Source organism: Artemia sp. Qi Xiang Cuo, chromosome 4 (genome assembly GCF_049724085.1).
Source record: "Artemia sp. Qi Xiang Cuo chromosome 4, ASM4972408v1, whole genome shotgun sequence".
NCBI lineage: Eukaryota > Metazoa > Arthropoda > Branchiopoda > Anostraca > Artemiidae > Artemia > Artemia sp. Qi Xiang Cuo.
The window spans coordinates 37,123,043-37,144,288 of record NC_142797.1 but is presented as its reverse complement, the minus strand read 5'-3'; the positions used below and the strand labels follow the sequence as shown (position 1 = coordinate 37,144,288).

Genomic DNA, 21,246 nt, shown 5'->3' with positions numbered 1-21,246 from the left:
TACTCTGGGAATTGTCTAATGGTTTTAATCTTTACTTCTAATATCTAATAAAAACTCAAATATTTCTCCAAATTCTCTTATTTGTAACTGAAACACCAAATAAGCATAAATAACATCCAATTCTTCAAGTTTTTGTATTTATGTGCTAAATACCAAAACAGTTTGTGGTTACAAACTAGAAAAATGGCATGACAATTGTAACTGAAACTCTAGAAATGGAAATTTGATGTCAATCAATACATCATTAGCTTATTGTGTTGACTCCAAATATATAGGAATAATTAAGCTTAGTTTTACCCATGAATGGCTAAGAAACTGCCAAAATTTGCCTGAAAGAGGGAGGAAACTAACACCAAAAGTCAAAATTTTTTAATTAAAATCCAACCATTAGATTTGGCATATAAGAGAACCTGACTGTAGAGGTTTGAAGCCTCTATCTGCAAAAGTGTTGAATTTTGTTTTATTTGCCAGAAGAAAAATCATGGATAGATATTAATTTTTTTTTTCAGTGGCAATCATATCAAACCAATAGTCCTAGAACATTGGTAGATGGCTCATTTGAACATAAATTAAAATTTCTGGCGTCTCTTTTATTTGAACAAAAAGATTAGATGGCATCCCTCCCACCCCCTTTTTTCCTCAAAATTTTTTTGATCCAAAGTTTGAGATAGCCATTTTGTTCAGCATAGTAGAAAGGTTCCAAAAATATATCGTTATATTTATCCACACAGGCCCTGAGGATAGGTTAAGAAAAACAAGGATAATGCACAATCTATGAAAACCAGTTTCATAGCCACAAAGACAAACAACAGGTAACAGAATGCATTCAACTTGTATAACTTGGGCTACATATTTGCACATTATGGAGGTGGAAGTAAGGTTAGATTAATTTACACCCAAACTTCCCTAATGTGCAAATATATAGCTCAAATTATATTATTATAATATAATATAATCCCATGAGGCCATGGTAATAAGCAGGGTACCACAGGGAACTGTACTAGGCCTAACCTATTTCTTGATGTACATCAACAAAATTTTTAATCATGTAGATAATAATATGCATTTGTTTGCGAATGTTGCCAAACTGTTCGGCATTGTAAATCAAAAGACAATTCAACATGACGTAGACAGGCTACAGGATTGGACTCAAGACTGGCTCCTTCTATTCAATACAATCAAATGCTGTATAATCCCATGAGGCCATGGTAATGACAGAGTACCACAGGGAACTGTACTAGGCCCAACCTTTTTCTTGATGTACATCAACAACATTTTCAATCATGTAGATAATAATATGCATTTGTTTGCTGATGATGCCAAACTGTTCAGCATTGCAAATCCACAGACCATCCAATGTGACATAGACAGGCTACCGGATTGGACTCAAGACTGGGTCCTTCAATTTAAGACAATCAAATGCTGTATTTTACACCTTGGACCTAACAACACAATTTACAATCCCATCACAAAAACAAGGGAGCATCTAGAGAATAGAGAAGAAGAAAGGGACCTTGGTGTCATCATTGACAAGAAGTTGAAGTTCCACAGCAACGTTCAGCATGTTATTTCCCAGGCAAATTCCATCCTTGGCCTATTGAAACAGACCATCAGTAGCCAAGAGGCAACAATATTCATAAAATTATATAAAGCTCTCATCAGACCCCATCTCAATTTTGGCATGTGTCTTTCTGGTCCTTCTTATCAGCAAGATGTAAGGCTCATCAAAAATGTTCAGAGGTGGGCAACAAAGTGCACGAAAAGCCTAAAATCAACCTCATATGAGGACTGCCTCAAGCAACTTAAGCTACCTACCCTTGTCTACAGACCCATGTGTAGCAATATGATGCTGACTTACAAACTTCAAGAAGAAAACTCTACCATCTTTAGCAGCAGTCATAGCACCAGCCATCATTACACAAGAGGACACTCCAAGAAGCTCCCAAAGTTAAGCTCCTGATCGAGAACCTGTCAAATGTACTTCTCAAGAAAAGTCATAAACCATTGGAATCAATTGAAGGACTCAACTGTCAGCGCTCCCTCCATCCAGTCTTTCAAATGCCACCTTGACAAAGAGTGGGAGAAGAGGCAGTGGAGGGTCAATTGGGAGTCATCAACTCAAGAGCACTACAGGTCTGGAGGACCTTAAAGCTCTCAAATGGATTAAGGTAAGGTGAATTATATTATTAAATATAAACTCAAGTATTATATTTTCAGCCTATTCCTTTCCATAAAAATAAAAAAAAGGCCATTTTCAAAATTGTCACTGTAGTCCCAGTATTTATACCTGCTCAAATAGAGTAAAAAGAAATCCCCCAGTCCCCCCCCCCTAATGGGCAAATATATACCCTGAATTGGTATATATAGGGGTGGTTAGGCTCTTGGCTGATAGTGAGATTTTGTGGTGTTTGAAGCACTTTAACAGTTTACAATGCAAGGTATGCTGTGCAGACGTCAGCGTATTACATTCAAATAGGCAGTGGTCAATTGTTTCATTATTCATATTACAATACTTGCAAAGAGGAGACAGGGGAACTGAACCACTTGAATTAGGAAACTGATAGGAGAATGCAAGAAAATTTAATCCATTTGTTCCAGAACAAATTCTATGATAAATTTTAGAAAAATCCTTGTTGGGAAAGGGGGAAAGAATAGGATTATTCTTATTAAACACAAAATCTGATAGTCTCCATCAGTAAATATCTCTGATGGGGATTGGTCTCCCACTTGGCTGGACTTCGCCGGATGGAAAAACCCGTAATCTTATTGATTACGTGCTCGTCTCTAGGCGGTGGAAATCATCTGTGCTAGATACTGTCACCCTCGCAGGTGGCGATTTCGACAGCGACCATTCCCTGGTCATGTCTGCACTAAAGATACGCCTGAAATCCTCCTCAAAGCTGAATAATAGACCCGCTCGTTTCAACACACATCTTCTCAAAGACCCTCAAATTCGCCAAACCTACATCGATGAACTGTCTTATCAAATATCGGACCTTCTTTCTAATATTCCTGTAACTCTATCTAAAGAGGATATCGATAAACTGGTCACAGACTCCTCTAAGATCATCAGCAAAGTAGCGATGTCCGCCCTAGGAACCAAAAAGGGTGATAAAAAGCCTTGGATAACAAATGAAATTATTTTATTATGTACTGAGAAACGAAAACACAATAACAGGTCAGACAAAGAGAGCAGGGACAGATATAAGCAGTTGAAGCGTGCTGTAGAAAAAGCCACCCGTAGAGCCCATTGCACCTACATTAAAGACAAATGTGAACAGTGTGAGGCTGATTTTAAGAGAGGCGATTCATACTTCATGTATAAGAGAGTTCGTGAGCTAACAAGCAAGAAAAACCTCAGTTCTTGTACACTGCTAGATAAAAATGGCTCTCAGATACAAAGCACAGAAGGTATCCGATCGAGATGGATGGAGCATTTCAAAGAAAAGCTTAATCCTGATATCTTTCCGAACTCTGCTGTCCTGGACCTCTTGCCCGTTACTGTCTCAGATCCCAGCCCACCTCCTCTCCGTTCTGAGGTCGAAGATGCCATCCAAGCGCTGAAGACTAACAAGGCCCCTGGCCCGGACGGGATAAAGGCAGAACTGCTGAAAGTCCGGTGTGAACCACTTATAGATCTTTTCCACAAGATTGTATCCAGTGCCTGGCAAAAGAGTCATTTCCCAACTTCTTGGTGCGAAGCCACAATTGTTCCACTACACAAGAAGGGGTCAAAGGCGATATGTGATAATTACCGTCCTATGAGCCTAACAAGTCAAACTGCCAAGATCTTCACCCGAATTATACTCCAACAGATCAGAGCCGTGTCATCATTAGTCATCCAAGAATACCAAGCCGGGTTTTGCCCTGGGAGATTGACCGTTGACCAAATTTTCAATGTTCACCAAATTTTAGAGAAATATCTGGAATTCGGTCGCAACCTGCATCAGCTCTTCATTGACTTTAGGCAAGCAGTTGACCTTATTTGGAGAAATGGCCTATGGCATACCCTTCTCCATTACGGAATCCCACGAAACCTAGTAGATCTTATCAAGGATATGTACTCAAAATTTGGGAGTCGTGTGATGACTAGTGAAGGTCTCACTGACAGTTTCCAGACTTCTGCAGGTGTCCTTCAAGGATGCCTTTTGTCTCCAGAGCTGTTCAACCTTTTCCTCACAGCAGTCTTATCCCTGGTGGAGACAACTTGTGGCGCACATATAGGGGGTGTTCAGATAGATAAGCCAGCCTACGCCGACGATATCAGCGAAATGGCTGAAACACCCGAGGATCTACAAGCCATTCTTAACGACGCCTTCAAAGCCACTAGTTCTTTTGGAATGATCATAAATGTATCAAAAACAAAGGCTATGTGCTGCTCACGAAAGCCACAGGATACGGTTAAGCCAGACCTGAAAATTAATGGAGAGAGTATCCAGTGGGTTGACGAGTTCCCTTACCTCGGTAGTGTGATCACCAGCGACAACAGTCCATCAAAAGACATCAAAAGACGTCTCGCCCTCGCGAGTTCCAGTTTCAAGGCCCTTAGGCCCATATGGCGAAGCACGGATTTGTCTCTGCGGCTTAAGACACGACTTTTTGATTCCCTGATCATCCCCATTGCAATCCACTCATGTGAAACATGGACACTAAGGGTAAATGACAACCGTCGACTAGCAGCATTTGAAACTAAGTGTCTCCGCCACATCGGCGGGATCACTTACCTTGATAGAATCTCAAATGTCGAACTTCTCAAGCGCGTAAAGTACAACAAACAATTCTCATGAAGATCCAGCTCCAGCAACTTCGATGGCTCGGTCACGTACAACGGATGAGTCGGTCCCGTCTCCCAAAAATAAACTTCGAAGGCCAAATTCACGGTTCTCGTCCTCGTGGTTGTCCCCCAAAAAGGTCGAAGGAAAACTTAGTACCTCACCGCCTCTCGGACCTTCTTCCCCTAGCAAAAGACCGTGAAGCATACAGAAGGCACATCCACGCCGTTACGAAGAAAGAGGCCCCAAGACGACGGTGTTGCCAGTTGACCATAGTAACAGATCATCAGCATATTGTAGGTTTGTGTGGGGGAGGTTCATGTCCCAGAGATATAGGTCAGAGGAGGCAGCTGAGGACTGCTCCCTGAGGAAGGCCTTTGGTTATTGTCTTTTGGGGTGAAGAGGCTGAACCTACACATTCAATGAATCCTTTTTTTTTTCTTCTATTCTTCAACTTCTTCTTCTTCTTCTATTTAACAGCAGGCGGGCTTTTCAGTAACACTATTTAGCCCTTTTCCTTTTGCTTCACTCTGTGGGCTACAGAGCTACTGGCTTGATTGCCTCATATTTATTAGATATATTCAGATATCTTTCAGCAGATCTTTCGACTCTAGGAGTTCAAATATAAGATGATAGATGTCGATTTCTATGCTCTGTGTGCAGGTATAGTTGGCTAGGCTCTTGGCTGAGAGTGGGAGTTTGTGGTGTTTGAAGTATTTTAACAGTTTAGACAGCAAGGTATGTTGTGCAGACGTCAGCATATTACATTCAAATAGGCAATGGTCAATTGTTTCATTATTCATATTACAATGCCTGCAAAGAGGGGACAGGGGAATTGAACCACTTGAATTAGAAAGCTTATATGAGAATGCAAGGAAATTTAGTCCATTTGTTCCAGAACGAATTCTATGATAAATTTTAGAAAGATACTTTTTGGGAAAGGGTGAAAGGATATGATTATTCTTATTAAAATTAATATCTGATAGCCTACATCGTTAAATATTTCTAATCGTGATTGGTCTCCCACTTGGCTGGTCAATATTTATAGAATTTTTTTATATTTCATCAACCTGATGATTACCTCTGATGCCAGAGTGGCTAGGAATATACTGAAAGTAAGTTTTTATGCCACTTGAAGCAAGATTATCAATAATACTGAGACAATGATAAGTGTCAATGTCCAACTTATATTGAGGAGCTGAGGCCAGCAACTCAAGGCTTGATAAAGAGTCGGAATAAATGATAATATTATTCGAATTTTCAATCAAAGATTGGTTTTGCTTAAGGTGTTCTAATGCCATGATTATGGCATTTAACTCAGCAGACATTATAGATAAATTATTATATAATCTCTCGCCCATTGCAATGTTCAGGTGAGGAAGGAAAACACCACTTGCAACCTTCTCATTCATTTTTGACCCATCAACAAATATTTGGAAGTGATTTTTATAGGTAATTGTATTAAGTTCTGCAAATTTTTTCTGAACAAAAGCAATGGGGGTTAAATCTTTATTCCATTTTGAAAATTCAGTATTTATTATGGGAAATGACCAATTCCATGGAGGGGATTGGGGGAAAGTAGGTGCAATAGACTTTGCTGGTACAGGGAACTTCTTTTGAATATTGGCATACTCATCTGCAATACCTCTATACATGGCTGGATTTCTTAACCAATTATGTAATGTGTGTGAGCTATTTGATTCAATTTGTGTAAGATGTTTTATCAAGAGAAAGCTACGTCTCTCCCTTATTGTTGTTAATCCACTCTCCATAAGCAGAAACTTGGTGCTTGTGGGTTTCCTAAGACCAAATATGAGACGTATTATATCATTTTGTGTTGTTTAAATTTTTTTCATCTGGGTCTTTGCACATGCACCATAGACAATGATCCCATAGTCAATATGGGGTATTATATGTGATTTATAAAACTGGAGTAATTTTTTCTACTTAAAACCCCATGTTGTTGAAAGAAGTCTTTTTAGTATATTTGCTTTTCTATAACATTTTTTTATTGTGTTTGAAATGTGGAGGTGGAAATTAAGTTTTTGGTCAAGCATGAGACCTAGGTAATTAATATTATTATCTTCTGGAATAGTTTTTTTATTTAGAGTTAGTTTTTCATTAACATGGTTTCGCTTCCGTTGAAATTTGATTATTTTTTACTTGGTGTGTTCAATGGGTAAATATTAATGTTGAGAGAATTTTTCAAAATGGAAAAGTGACTTTTGCAGATTTTACTGTGCTATCTGAAAGGTGTTGCCAGATGACCATAGCACCAGATCATCAGCATATTGTAGATTCGTGTGGGGTAGGTTCATGTCCCAGAGATATAGGGCAAATAGGAGGCAACTGAGGACTGCTCCCTGAGGTAGGCCTTTGGATAATGTCTTTTGGGGTGAAGAGGCTGAACCAACACAAACAATGAAACTTCGCACTTCTATGAAGGATTTAATAAAGGATACTAGCTTGGGAGGTACTCCAAGGTTTGCAAGTTTATTTAAAAGGATTTGGTGGTTCACATTGTCATATGCTCCTTCAAAATCAAGGAAAGCTGCCACTAGGATATTATTTTTTGAAAAAGATTCATTTATTGCATTTGTTAGCAAAATGAAAGCATCTGTTGAGGAGTGGTATTTCCTGAATCCAGTTTTAGTGTTTGGGATCATATTATTATTCTCAACAAACCAGAGGAGTCTGTGATAAATCATTTTCTCCATTATTTTCCCCATCACAGGTGTAATCATTATGGGCCTATAAGACTCAGGGTTATCTTTTGGTTTATTTTTCTTTAGGATTGGTAGGAGGGACGAACATTTCCATATATTGGGGAACCTAGAGGATGCCCAAGCGTGATTATAACAATTTAGCAGTTCTTGTTTGTATGAAGGTGTGAGATTCTTTATCCATGTAGGGTGTATATTGTCATAGCTGCTGCTAGTTTTGGACCTAATATGATGTATTGCATTATTCAATTCCTGGATTGAAAATGGATTAGTTATGTACTCGGATCCTGGGCGTGGTTGGTAACTAGGGTTCATAGGAATTGTGGACAGATTGCTTTGATTGTTTGATGTTAGCTTATTAACAAAAAGAGTTGCAAATAGGTTAGCCTTTTCAATATTATTGTCAAAATGGGTATTATTATGTATAAGCTCATACAGGAGTGGGTTGGGAGAAGTCTTTTTCCCACATATGTGGCTTATGACTTTATGTATAATTGGCTCATGCATTTCTCTGGAGAGATTATTTGCAACATTATTCCAGTATTTATATTTAGCATCTATTATAGTCCTTTTTAGATTAGATTCTGCTTGTAATTTTTTTAAATATGTAGTAGGTGTTGGTTTTTTTATGAATTCTGTCCTAGCTGCCTTTTTTATCTTCCATTTATTTAGGCACTCATTTGTCCACCATGCTTTAGGAATTTGTTTAGGGATTGTTTTCTTAGGTGTTGTCCTGGGGATAGCATGATTAGCTGTATTTATTAGTAAAGATGTCAAGGCTTCAGCATGTGTGTCAACTGTTGTGTTAGAAATGCATGAACTTTGGGTGAAACTTGTAATTTCATCATTTAGCTTATTTTGGAAAATAGACCAATTTGCTTTAGTGTTGATATATTTGGAAGTATGAGAAGAAGTTTCAGCAGGTTCATTTAGGGAGCAAACTATAGCAAAGTGGTCTGTACACAGACTATCAATTTTATTTATGTAAATTTTGTTCAAAAAATTCAAAGACACAATTTGTAGGTCAATTGTGGAGAATTTGGCACTTTTGGGGTTAAAATATGTATTTAGGTTTGGAGGGGTAGCAACAGCTAATTCATTATTATTTGAAATCATATGCTCAATAAATTTACCAGCTTTATTTGCTGGTTTATTCCCCCACAAAAGGCTGTGGGCATTGAAATCACCACAAATAATGATGTTTTTTAACATATTAGAATTATTTATATAATTAAAGAAATCCTTGGCATCTGAAGTTTGGCCATTAGGGTTATAAAAGCTTATTATGTAGGTTTTTAAATTATTCAGCCAAACACTTATACCAATTACATCAACATCATTTTCAAAATCTGGAAAATTGATGCCACAAAATTTTATATTATTATTAACTAATAAAGCTACACCACCTCCTTTTCTCTCTGAAGATCTATCCTTTCTCAGGATAGTGTATCCCAGAGACTTAATTTGTTGATTTTGGGTTAAATGAGTTTCCTGGAGGCAAGCAATATTAATGGAATTATTATTCATAAATGATATTAGTTCATTTAGCTTATTTTCTGTGAGTGATCTTACATTCCATTGGAGAATTGATAAATGTTGTGTTGTTGATTTATTCTTCATATGACTGTGTATCAATGTTCAGCTTTGTTAAAAGTAAAGCAAGATCTTTTTTTGCTTGAATGAGCATATCATCTGGGATGTAGATTTTTGCCAATTCTGCAATAATTTTTGTTTTCTGTAGTTGATGTATGTTCATGGCCTGAACTGCGTTACAGTTTAGAATGAATAAGCATATATTTGGGGATTGCATTTTTGGTAGTGCATCCTGTTTGTTGGTTAAGGGATTGATTCCAGGTAGTGTTTCTGGTTTGTTTCTTCTTGGGAGGGAGGGCCAGGCTGGCCTCATCTCACCGGAAAACAAGGCTTGCTGGCTTGGTGATTCCTTCTGATAGGGATTTGAGCTAGGGGGCTTAGACGATGGTGTTTTATATGGGGTGCTTGATGCATTTGGGGCAGTTGACTTGGGGGTTTTGGTTGGTTTCATTACAGGCTTTATTTGGTATTGTTGGGCAGCATTTGCTTCCATTGCTGCAAAGGGGTATGGGATGGCCTTCTCTGTTGATATTTGGAGTGTTAGAGCTCTTTTCTTGTATGCAGGGCATAATGATTTATTTGTAGATTCATGTGGACCTTTGCAATTGATGCATGTAGGCTGGGTGTTTTTGCAAGTTGTCAGCTCTTTAGGATGGAAAGATTTACAATTAATACACTCTTGGAGAATTTAATTGCATTTGTTTGTCGTGTGTCCCAGTTTGAAACACTTCTGACACTGAATAGGCTTAGGTTTGTATTCCTTGTGTGGTTTGATTTGCCCAAATAGGAATAATTTTTCTGGGATATCAATTTTATCCTTTAGTGTGAATAAGAAGGATCTACTAGTTTTTAGGCCAGTAGAGTTAGGTTTTCCAAGTTGGGTAACATCCTCAACTGGGATTGTGTTTCCAGCCCTATCTGAGAGGCCTTCTTTTAACTCCTGAGTAGATATCTCTGGGGGAACATTATAAACTACAATTTTTGTTGGTGATTGTTTTGGGTTCCAATTAGATGCACTAATTGGGATATTCAGAAGGGATTTAAGGTTAATTATTGTATCTGCTGATTTTTGATCTTCTACAGCTATAAGCAGAGATCCATCACGGTTAATTTTAAGAGAGAACATTGATTTTAGCAATTTAAAAATTGCAACTCTTATTGCAGTGATCATTTTTATTTCAAAGGGGGTAGTGGGAGTAATTTTAAGGTAAATTCCTAATTTTTTGGAGGGAGAATCTTGGGCAGGGAGAGGGGAAATGCTTTTAATTGGGGAGATTTTTTTTCCTTTTTTTAGAGCTTTTAGAGAGGACCTCTTGAAACCCATTATCATCATTTATGGTTGCATTAGGACCTACATTTATCATTGTCCTATTCTCCGAATTGGAGCCATCATTAGAACTTTCAGATAATCATCACTTTTGATTACAATATCCCACGTGCTTATGGAAAGGCATTAAAAACAGTTTAACAGTTTAACTCGTCACAACAACAACAGCAACCGTACAAGAAAATCGAAATATATTTTCTTGATTATTATCGCTTCTAATCAGTAGTTGTACCAAACCTATCCTGCTCAAGTCATCCTCAGGGCTATACTGTGGTGTTTATCCTTCCCATATTTTTGTGCAGAGGGTTTTATAAAATATTTTTTCCATAATTTTTTTTTTTATTTTTTTTTTTTTAAAGATTTTTCAATTAGTAATTTTTAAGAAGTCCTCAAAAGAAAAACATCCCCCCAGATCCCAAATCAAATTCCATAGTGAAAGATAACCATCCTGGCTGGTCAAGCACATTATCTGAAAGTTCTAATGATGGCTACGATTCGGAGAATAGGACAATGATAACTGTAGGTCCTAATGCAACCATAAATGATGATAATGGGTTTCAAGAGGTCCTCTATAGAATCTCTAAAAAAATGAAAAAAATCTCCCCATTTAAAAGCATTTCCCCTCTCCCTGCCCAAGATACTTCCTCCAAAAACTTACTAATTTACCTTAAAATTACTCCCACTACCCCCTTTGAAATAAAATTGATCACTGCAATAAGAGTTGCAATTTTTAAATTGCTAAAATCAATGTTCTCTCTTAACATTAACCGTGATGGATCTCTGCTTATAGCTGTAGAAGATCAAAAATCAGCAGATAAAATAATTAACCTTAAATCCCTTCTGAATATCCCAATTATTGCATCTAATTGGAACCCAAAACAATCACCAACAAAAATTGTAGTTTACAATGTTCCCCCAGAGATATCTACTCAGGAGTTAAAAGAAGGCCTCTCAGATAGGGCTGGAAACACAATCCCAGTTGAGGATGTTACCCAACTTGGAAAACCTAACTCTACTGGCCTAAAAACTAGTAGATCCTTCTTATTCACACTAAAGGATAAAATTGATATCCCAGAAAAATTATTCCTATTTGGGCAAATCAAACCACACAAGGAATACAAACCTAAGCCTATTCAGTGTCAGAAGTGTTTCAAACTGGGACACACGACAAACAAATGCAATGAAATTCTCCAAGAGTGTAGTAATTGTAAATCCTTCCATCCTAAAGAGCTGACAACTTGCAAAAACACCCAGCCTACATGCATCAATTGCAAAGGTCCACATGAATCTACAAATAAATCATTATGCCCTGCATACAAGAAAAGAGCTCTAACACTCCAAATATCAACAGAGAAGGCCATCCCATACCCCTTTGCAGCAATGGAAGCAAATGCTGCCCAACAATACCAAATAAAGCCTGTAATGAAACCAACCAAAACCCCCAAGTCAACTGCCCCAAATGCATCAAGCACCCCATATAAAACAACATCTTCTAAGCCCCCTAGCTCAAATCCCTATCAGAAGGAATCACCAAGCCAGCAAGCCTTGTTTTCCGGTGAGATGAGGCCAGCCTGGCCCTCCCTCCCAAGAAGAAACAAACCAGAAACACTGCCTGGAATCAATCCCTTAACCAACAAACAGGATGCACTACCAAAAATGCAATCCCCAAATATATGCTTATTCATTCTAAACTGTAATGCAGTTCAGGCCATGAACATACATCAACTACAGAAAACAAAAATTATTGCAGAATTGGCAAAAATCTACATACCAGATGATATGCTCATTCAAGCAAATAAAGATCTTGCTTTACTTTTAACAAAGCTGAACATTGATACACAGTCATATGAAGAATAAATCAACAACACAACATTTATCAATGCTCCAATGGAATGTAAGATCACTCACAGAAAATAAGCTAAATGAACTAATATCATTTATGAATAATAATTCCATTAATATTGCTTGCCTCCAGGAAACTCATTTAACCCAAAATCAACAAAGTAAGTCTCTGGGATACACTATCCTGAGAAAGGATAGATCTTCAGAGAGAAAAGGAGGTGGTGTAGCTTTATTAGTTAATAATAATATAAAATTTTGTGGCATCAATTTTCCAGATTTTGAAAATGATGTTGATGTAACTGGTACAAGTGTTTGGCTGAACAATTTAAAAACCTACATAATAAGCTTTTATAACCCTAATGGTCAAACTTCAGATCCCAAGGATTTCTTTAATTATATAAATAATTCTAATATGTTAAAAAACATCATTATTTGTGGTGATTTCAATGCCCACAGCCTTTTGTGGGGGAATAAACCAGCAAATAAAGCTGGTAAATTTATTGAGCATATGATTTCAAATAATAATGAATTAGCTGTTGCTACCCCTCCAAACCTAAATACATATTTTAACCCCAAAAGTGCCAAATTCTCCACAATTGACCAACAAATTGTGTCTTTGAATTTTTTGAACAAAATTTACATAAATAAAATTGATAGTCTGTGTACAGACCACTTTGCTATAGTTTGCTCCCTAAATGAACCTGCTGAAACTTCTTCTCATATTTCCAAATATATCAACACTAAAGCAAATTGGTCTATTTTCCAAAATAAGCTAAATGATGAAATTACAAGTTTCACCCAAAGTTCATGCATTTCTAACACAACAGTTGACACACATGCTGAAGCCTTGACATCTTTACTAATAAATACAGCTAATCATGCTATCCCCAGGACAACACCTAAGAAAACATTCCCTAAACAAATTCCTAAAGCATGGTGGACAAATGAGTGCCTAAATAAATGGAAGATAAAAAAGGCAGGTAGGACAGAATTCATAAAAAAACCATCACCTACTACATATTTAAAAAAATTACAAGCAGAATCTAATCTAAAAAGGACTATAATAGATGCTAAATATAAACACTGGAATAATTTTGCAAATAATCTCTCCAGAGAAACACATGAGCCAATTATACATAAAGTTATAAGCCACATATGTGGGAAAAAGACTTCCCCCAACCCACTCCTGTATGAGCTTATACATAATAATACCCATTATGACAATAATATTGAAAAGGCTAACCTATTTGCAACTCTTTTTGTTAATAAGCTAACATCAAACAATCAAAGCAATCTGTCCACAATTCCTATGAACCCTAGTTACCAACCACGCCCAGGATCCGAGTACATAACTAATCCATTTTCAATCCAGGAATTGAATAATGCAATACATCATATTAGGTCCAAAACTAGCAGCAGCTATGACAATATACACCCTACATGGATAAAGAATCTCACACCTTCATACAAACAAGAACTGCTAAATTGTTATAATCACGCTTGGGCATCCTCTAGGTTCCCCAATATATGGAAATGTTCGTCCCTCCTACCAATCCTAAAGAAAAATAAACCAAAAGATAACCCTGAGTCTTATAGGCCCATAATGATTACACCTGTGATGGGGAAAATAATGGAGAATATGATTTATCACAGACTCCTCTGGTTTGTTGAGAATAATAATATGATCCCACACACTAAAACTGGATTCAGGAAATACCACTCCTCAACAGATGCTTTCATTTTGCTAACAAATGCAATAAATGAATCTTTTTCAAAAAATAATATCCTAGTGGCAGCTTTCCTTGATTTTGAAGGAGCATATGACAATGTGAACCACCAAATCCTTTTAAATAAACTTGCAAACCTTGGAGTACCTCCCAAGCTAGTATCCTTTATTAAATCCTTCATAGAAGTGTGAAGTTTCATTGTTTGTTTTGGTTCAGCCTCTTCACCCCAAAAGACAATATCCAAAGGCCTGCCTCAGGGAGCAGTCCTCAGTTGCCTCCTATTTGCCCTATTTCTTTGGGACATGAACCTACCCCACACAAATCTACAATATGCTGACGATCTGGTGCTATGGTCATCTGCCAACACTTTTGAGATAGCACAGTCAAATCTGCAATAGTCACTTTTCCAGTTTGAAAAATTCTCTCAACATTCTGATTTACCCATTTCACCCACCAAGTCAAAAATAATCCAATTTCACATGAAGCAAAACCATGTTAATGCAAAACTAACTCTAAATAAAACAAATATTCCAGAAGATAATAATATTTATTACCTAGGTCTAATGCTTGACCAAAAACTTAATTTCCACCTCCTCATTTCAAACACAATAAAAAAATGTTATAGAAAAGCAAATATACTAAAAAGACTTCTTTCCACACCCTGGGGTTGTAAGGAGAAAACCTTACTCCAGTTTTATAAATCACATATAAGACCCCATATTGACTATGGGCTCATCGTATATGGTGCATGAGCAAAGACCCAGATGCAAAAAATTGAAACACCACCAAATGATATAATCCGTCTCATATTTGGTCTTAGGATACCCACCAGCACCAAATTTCTGCTTTTGGAGAGTGGATTAACAACAATCAGGGAGAGAAGTAGCTTTCTCTTTACAAAACATATTACAAAAATTGAATCAAATAGCTCACACACATTACATAATTGGTTAAGAAATCCAGCCATGTAGCCTATAGAGGTATTGCAGATGAGTATGCCAATATTCAAAAGAAGTTCCCATTAATTTTCAGGTCTGGCTTAACCGTATCCTGTGGCTTTCGTGAGCAGCACATAGCCTTTGTTTTTGATACATTTATGATCATTCCAAAAGAACTAGTGGCTTCGAAGACGTTGTTAAGAACGGCTTGTTCTTGTTCTGGGGAAAATAATGGAGAAAATGATTTATCACAGACTCCTCTGGTTTGTTGAGAAAAATAACATGATCCCACACACTCAAACTGGATTCAGGAAATACCACTCCTCAACAGATGCTTTCATTTTGCTAACAAATGCAATAAATGAATCTTTCTCAAAAAATAATATCCTAGTGGCAGCTTTCCTTGATTTTGAAGGAGCATATGACAATGTGAACCACCAAATCCTTTTAAATAAACTTGCAAACCTTGGAGTACCTCCCAAGCTAGTATCCTTTATTAAATCCTTCATAGAAGTGCAAAGTTTCATTGTTTGTGTTGGTTCAGCCTCTTCACCCCAAAAGAGAATATCCAAAGGCCTACCTCAGGGAGCAGTCCTCAGTTGCCTCCTATTTGCCCTATATCTTTGGGACATGAACCTACCCCACACGAATCTACAATATGCTGATGATCTGGTGCTATGGTCATCTGGCAACACCTTTCAGATAGCACAGTCAAATCTGCAAAAGTCACTTTTCCAGTTTGAAAAATTCTCTCAACATTCAGATTTACCCATTGCACCCACCAAGTCAAAAATAATCCAATTTCACAGGAAGCGAAACCATGTTAATGCAAAACTAACTCTAAATAAAACAACTATTCCAGAAGATAATAATATTAATTACCTAGGTCTCATGCTTGACCAAAAACTTAATTTCCACCTCAACATTTCAAACACAATAAAAAAATGTTATAGAAAAGCAAATATACTAAAAAGACTTCTTTCCACACCCTGGGGTTGTAAGGAGAAAACCTTACTCCAGTTTTATAAATCACATATAAGACCCCATATTGATTATGGGCTCATTGTATATGGTGCATGTGCAAAGACCCAGATGCAAAAAATTGAAACAACACAAAATGATATAATACGTCTCATATTTGGTCTTAGGAAACCCACAAGCACCAAGTTTCTGCTTATGGAGAGTGGATTAACAACAATAAAAGATAGACGTAGCTTTCTCTTGATAAAACATCTTACAAAAATTGAATCAAATAGCTCACACACATTACATAATTGGTTAAGAAATCCAGCCATGTATAGAGGTATTGCAGATGAGTATGCCAATATTCAAAAGAAGTTCCCTGTACCAGCAAAGTCTATTGCACCTACTTTCCCCCAATCCCCTCCATGGAATTGGTCATCTCCCATAATAAATACTGAATTTTCAAAATTGAATAAAGATTTAACCCCCATTGCTTTTGTTCAGAAAAAATTTGCAGAACTTAATACAATTACCTATAAAAATCACTTCCAAATGTTTGTTGATGGGTCAAAAATGAATGAGAAGGTTGCAAGTGGTGTTTTCCTTCCTCACCTGAAAATTGCAATGGGCGAGAGATTATTTAATAATTTATCTATAATGTCTGTTGAGTTAAATGCCATAATCATGGCATTAGAACACCTTAAGCAAAACCAATCTTTGATTGAAAAATTGAATAATATTATCATCTATTCCGACTCTTTATCAAGCCTTGAGTTGCTGGCCTCAACTCCTCAATATAAGTTGGACATTGACACTTATCATTGTCTCAGTATTATTGATAATCTTGCTTCAAGTGGCATAAACACTTACTTCCAGTACATTCCTAGCCACTCTGGCATAAGTGGTAATCATCAGGTTGATGAAATAGCAAAAAATGCTATAAATATTGACCAGCCAAGTGGGAGACCAATCCCAATTAGAGATATTTACCAATGGAGGCTATCAGATATTAACCTTAATAAGATTAATCCTATCCTTTCCCCCTTTCCCAATAAGTATCTTTCTAAAATTTATCATAGAATTCGTTCTGGAACAAATGGACTAAATTTCCTTGCATTCTCATATAAGATTTCTAATTCAAGTGGTTCAATTCCCCTCTCCCCTCTTTGCAGGCATTGTAATATGAATAATGAAACAATTGACCATTGCCTATTTGAATGTAATATGCTGACGTCTGCACAACATACCTTGCTTTCTAAACTGTTAAAATACTTCAAACACCACAAAATCCCACTATCAGTCAAGAGCCTAGCCAACTATACCTGCACACAGAGCATAGAAATTGACATCTATCATCTTATATTTGAACTCCTAGAGTCGAAAGATCTGCTGAAAGATATCTGAATATATCTAATAAATATGAGGCAATCAAGCCAGTAGCTCTGTAGCCCACAGAGTGAAGCAGAAGGAAAAGGGCTAAATAGTTTTACTGAAAAGCCCGCCTGCTGTTAAATAGAAGAAGAAGAAGAAGGTAAGGGAACTGACACTGAAGGAAGGTAATGGACACTGAAGGTAAATGACAACCGTCGACTTGCAGCATTTGAAACTAAGTGCCTCCGCCGCATCGGCGGGATCACTTACCTTGATAGAATCTCAAATTTTGAACTTCTCAAGCGCCTTAAAGTACAACAAACAATTCTCATGAAGATCCAGCTCCAGCAACTTTGATGGCTCAGTCACGTACAACGGATGAGTCGGTCCCGTCTCCCAAAAATCACCTTCGAAGGCCAAATTCACGGTTCTCGTCCTCGTGCTCGTCCCCCAAAAAGGTGGAAGGAAAACTTTGCACCTCACCGCCTCTCGGACCTTCTTTGCCTAGCAAAAGACCATGAAGCATACAGAAGGCACATCCACGCCGTTACGAAGAAAGAGGCCCCAAGACGACCTTCAAGGACGGATGGGACTTAAGTAAGTAAGTAATACTAAGAAAATGATAAGTGTCAATATCCAACTAATACTGAGGAGCTGAAGACAGCAACTCAAGGCTTGACAAAAAGTCAGAATAAACTATAATATTATTTGAATTAGAAATCAAGGATTGGTTTTTCATAAGGTGTTCTAATACCATGATTATGGCATTTAACTCTGCAGACATTATAGATACATTACTATACAATCTCTTACCTATTCCAATGTTCAGGTGAGGAAGGAAAGCACCAGTTGCTACCTTCTCATTCAGTTTGGACCCATCAACAAAAATTTGGAAAAGGTTTTTATAAGTAATTGTATTCAATTCATCAAATTTTTTTCTGGATAAAAGCAATGGGGGTTAAATCTTTAGTCCACTTTGAGGAATCAGTATTTATTATGGGAATTGACCAACTCCATGGAGGGGAATAGGGAAAAGTAGGTGCAATAGACTTTGAAGGTACAGGGAACTTCTTCTGAATAATGGCATACTCATCTGCAATGCCTCTATACATGGCTGGATTTCTTAACAAATTATGTAGGGTGTGTGAGCTATTTGATTCAATTTTCGGTAAGATGTTTTATCAAGAGAAAGATACATTTCTCCCTTATTGTTGTTAATCCACTCTCCATAAGCAGAAACTTGGTGCTTGTGGGTTTCCTAAGACCAAATTAAGACATATTATATCATTTTGTATTGTTTCAATTTTTACATCTAGGTCTTTGCACATGGACCATAGACAATGAGCCCATAGTCAATATGGGTTCATATATGTGACTTATAAAACTGGAGTAAGGTTTTCTCCTTACAGCCCCAGGGCGTGGAAAGAAGTCTTTTTAGTATTCTTGTTTTTCTATAGCACTTTTATTATTGTGTTTGAAATGTAGAGGTGGAAATTAAGTTTTTGGTCAGGCACGAGACCTGGGTAATCAATGTAAATTATCTTCTGGAATAGTTGTTCCATTTAGAGTTAGTCTTGCATTAACATGATTTTGCTTTTGGTGAAATTGGATTAGGCCTATTTTTCACTTGATGGGTAGGCTAAATCTGAACATTGAGAAAAAATTTCAAATTGGAAGAGTGACTTTTGCAGCTTTGACTGTGCAATCTCAAAGGTGTTGCCAGTTGACCATAGTAACAGATCATCAGCATATTGTAGGTTTGTGTGGGGGAGGTTCATGTCCCAGAGATATAGGTCAGAGGAGGCAGCTGAGGACTGCTCCCTGAGGAAGGCCTTTGGTTATTGTCTTTTGGGGTGAAGAGGCTGAACCTACACATTCAATGAATCCTTTTTTTTTTTTCTTCTATTCTTCAACTATTATTTTTCCCTTACCCTTCAACATTCGAGTGCAGAATGCAATTTCTTCAACAGAAAGCTTGATAATAAAAAAAGAAAACAATATCAACGTCATCTAAAATGCTGCATATTCAGGTTTTATAGACCTTTTCTGGCGAAAATCAATAATTTTCGGGGGACCGAAGATTTTTATTAGCCTATTGTTGGAAATGTTAAATGGAAGTGCCTATTTTTCTATTAAACTGAAAATTTCTCTACTATTTTCTATCAGACAGATGTTTACTCTAATGATCTTATTGTTTATATCCTTTTTCATGAACTGATGAAAATCCGATGCTTTAATTTTGCAAAACAAAATTTTTCAGTACTACTGTTTTGGAGGGTTAGATACTTTAAAAAAAAACTTTCTCATGTCTTATTTTAGGTAAGAGATTAATCTCATATTAAGTGCAAAAGAAATTATGGCGAAGAAGTTGTTTTTTCTCTTCTTGAATTGTAAGAACAAAAAAAAGTTCCTCCCATAATATTCTGCTTTGAAATTATCCACTTATTTTCAGCAACATGTTTGACAAATAAAAATTTTCAAATGTGGGTCGTTTTATGTACAGCGAAGACCAGAAAACCTTTGCTGCGCCAAAATTATGATTGTTGATAAACAATATCTTGCAAGAACAAAGGCCCCCCCCCCCTCCGCTAAATGTAAAAAATACCCTCTTTTTAAAATTTTTATTTATTGAAAACAAATTTCCCCCTTGATTTTGAAAATTACATTCCCCCACGAAATTTTCTTGCTTTGGTACCACAGCTTTTTTTTATTGATATACGGTAAAATTTTGCTGTTTTTCATGGATTTTAGTGATGGTCTCAAATAATATTTTTTATAATAAACTGTAATTGAGGAGCGATACGGTACAACAGTTACCAAAACTCTAAATAATAAAATTTTAATAAAAATATGTACATTAAAAGAATTTAATTTTTATGCTGCTTTCAAATATATAAATTCATTAAGTTTAGTATTACCCATTAAAAACTTAAGGCCTCAGACGATTTGCCTGATTTTCGAAAAACGAGAATCCATCTACAAAAAGGTGGAATTTTCTTTTTCTTTTTTTTACCAGAAGAAAGATTACTGATGTGTGTTTATTTGTTTGTCTTCTTATTTTTTACAGGGATGATTGTGTCGATCCAAGGATCCCAGAAGATCGGGACAATGCTCATTCAAACGGAAATTAAACCTTCTAGTACCCTTTTTAATTGAACAAAACGACTGGACGGCAACTAGCCCCCCTGTAACGCCCTTTCTTTCCCAAAGTCGTCTGATGGAAACTTTGAGGTATCCATCTTGTTTAATATAGTTTAAAGGCCCAATATATATGTCTTTGGGAATAAAATGATGCCCCACAAAAAGCTGAAGAAGCCCCTGAAGAAAAGGCTTATACTGCTAAAATTTGCCCGTACTATTGTTTACACAAATTATTTGTTATTAGGATGTATGTAAATATTTTCCATGGTTGGAGATTTTACTGTGACGAGGGAAGTTTCCTGGGTTGAGCTTTCCAGGGAAAATTTTGCATGGGTGATTTTGTCAGAAATCTTATACGAAACTGTTTTTATTTGTCTTACTTTCTCTATGGCGAATCAATTTTACATGTGGGAATTTTTTGGGGAAATTGTCCAAGGAAATATTTATTGGGACTGGATTTTAAACCACAGGACACATTTTTCACAGTAATAAGCCCTTATCATCGCTTTTGAATTTTTAGCGTAATTTATAACTGAAAAACTGTCAGAATCTAATGTTTCTTAGAGAACACCCTTTGAAACTAGTAACCGGCAAATAGCTAAAATGCCTTGTCTAGCAGTATGATGTAATGGCGTGTAATTTTCAGAAACTTTTGCATTTAAAGTCACCCCATTTGAAACTAATAGCTGACAAATATCTAGTCTACTTTCTACAGCGACATGATGTGAAACTCTCTTATGGAACTTAGATCCAAAGCGCCATAACAGGACACATTCTTCAAGAAAATTAGCCGATATCATCGCATTTGAATTTTTTGCGTAGTCTATAGGTGAAAAATTGTCAGAGTCT

General features: G+C 36.7%; 2 protein-coding genes across 3 annotated transcripts in view; one reads left to right on the top strand and one right to left on the bottom strand.

Moving 5' to 3' along the window:
* Positions 1-19,215, bottom strand: part of LOC148953077 (uncharacterized) — an 80,461-nt gene extending 61,246 nt beyond the window's left edge. Inside the window, exon 1 of one of the 2 annotated variants that reach the window (XM_089088286.1) lies at positions 19,188-19,215. The gene's annotated coding sequence lies outside the window, so the exon portion shown is untranslated. Of the gene's footprint in view, positions 1-14,121; positions 14,140-19,187 lie in introns of those variants that run through there. The other variant, XM_089088287.1, reaches the window with a different exon arrangement.
* LOC148953078 (uncharacterized) lies at positions 1,298-1,960 on the top strand. The gene has a single exon (XM_089087858.1). It carries the CDS (start codon positions 1,298-1,300, stop codon positions 1,958-1,960), a length of 663 nt encoding a protein of 220 aa, XP_088943984.1.
* Positions 19,216-21,246: the final 2,031 nt, after the last annotated feature.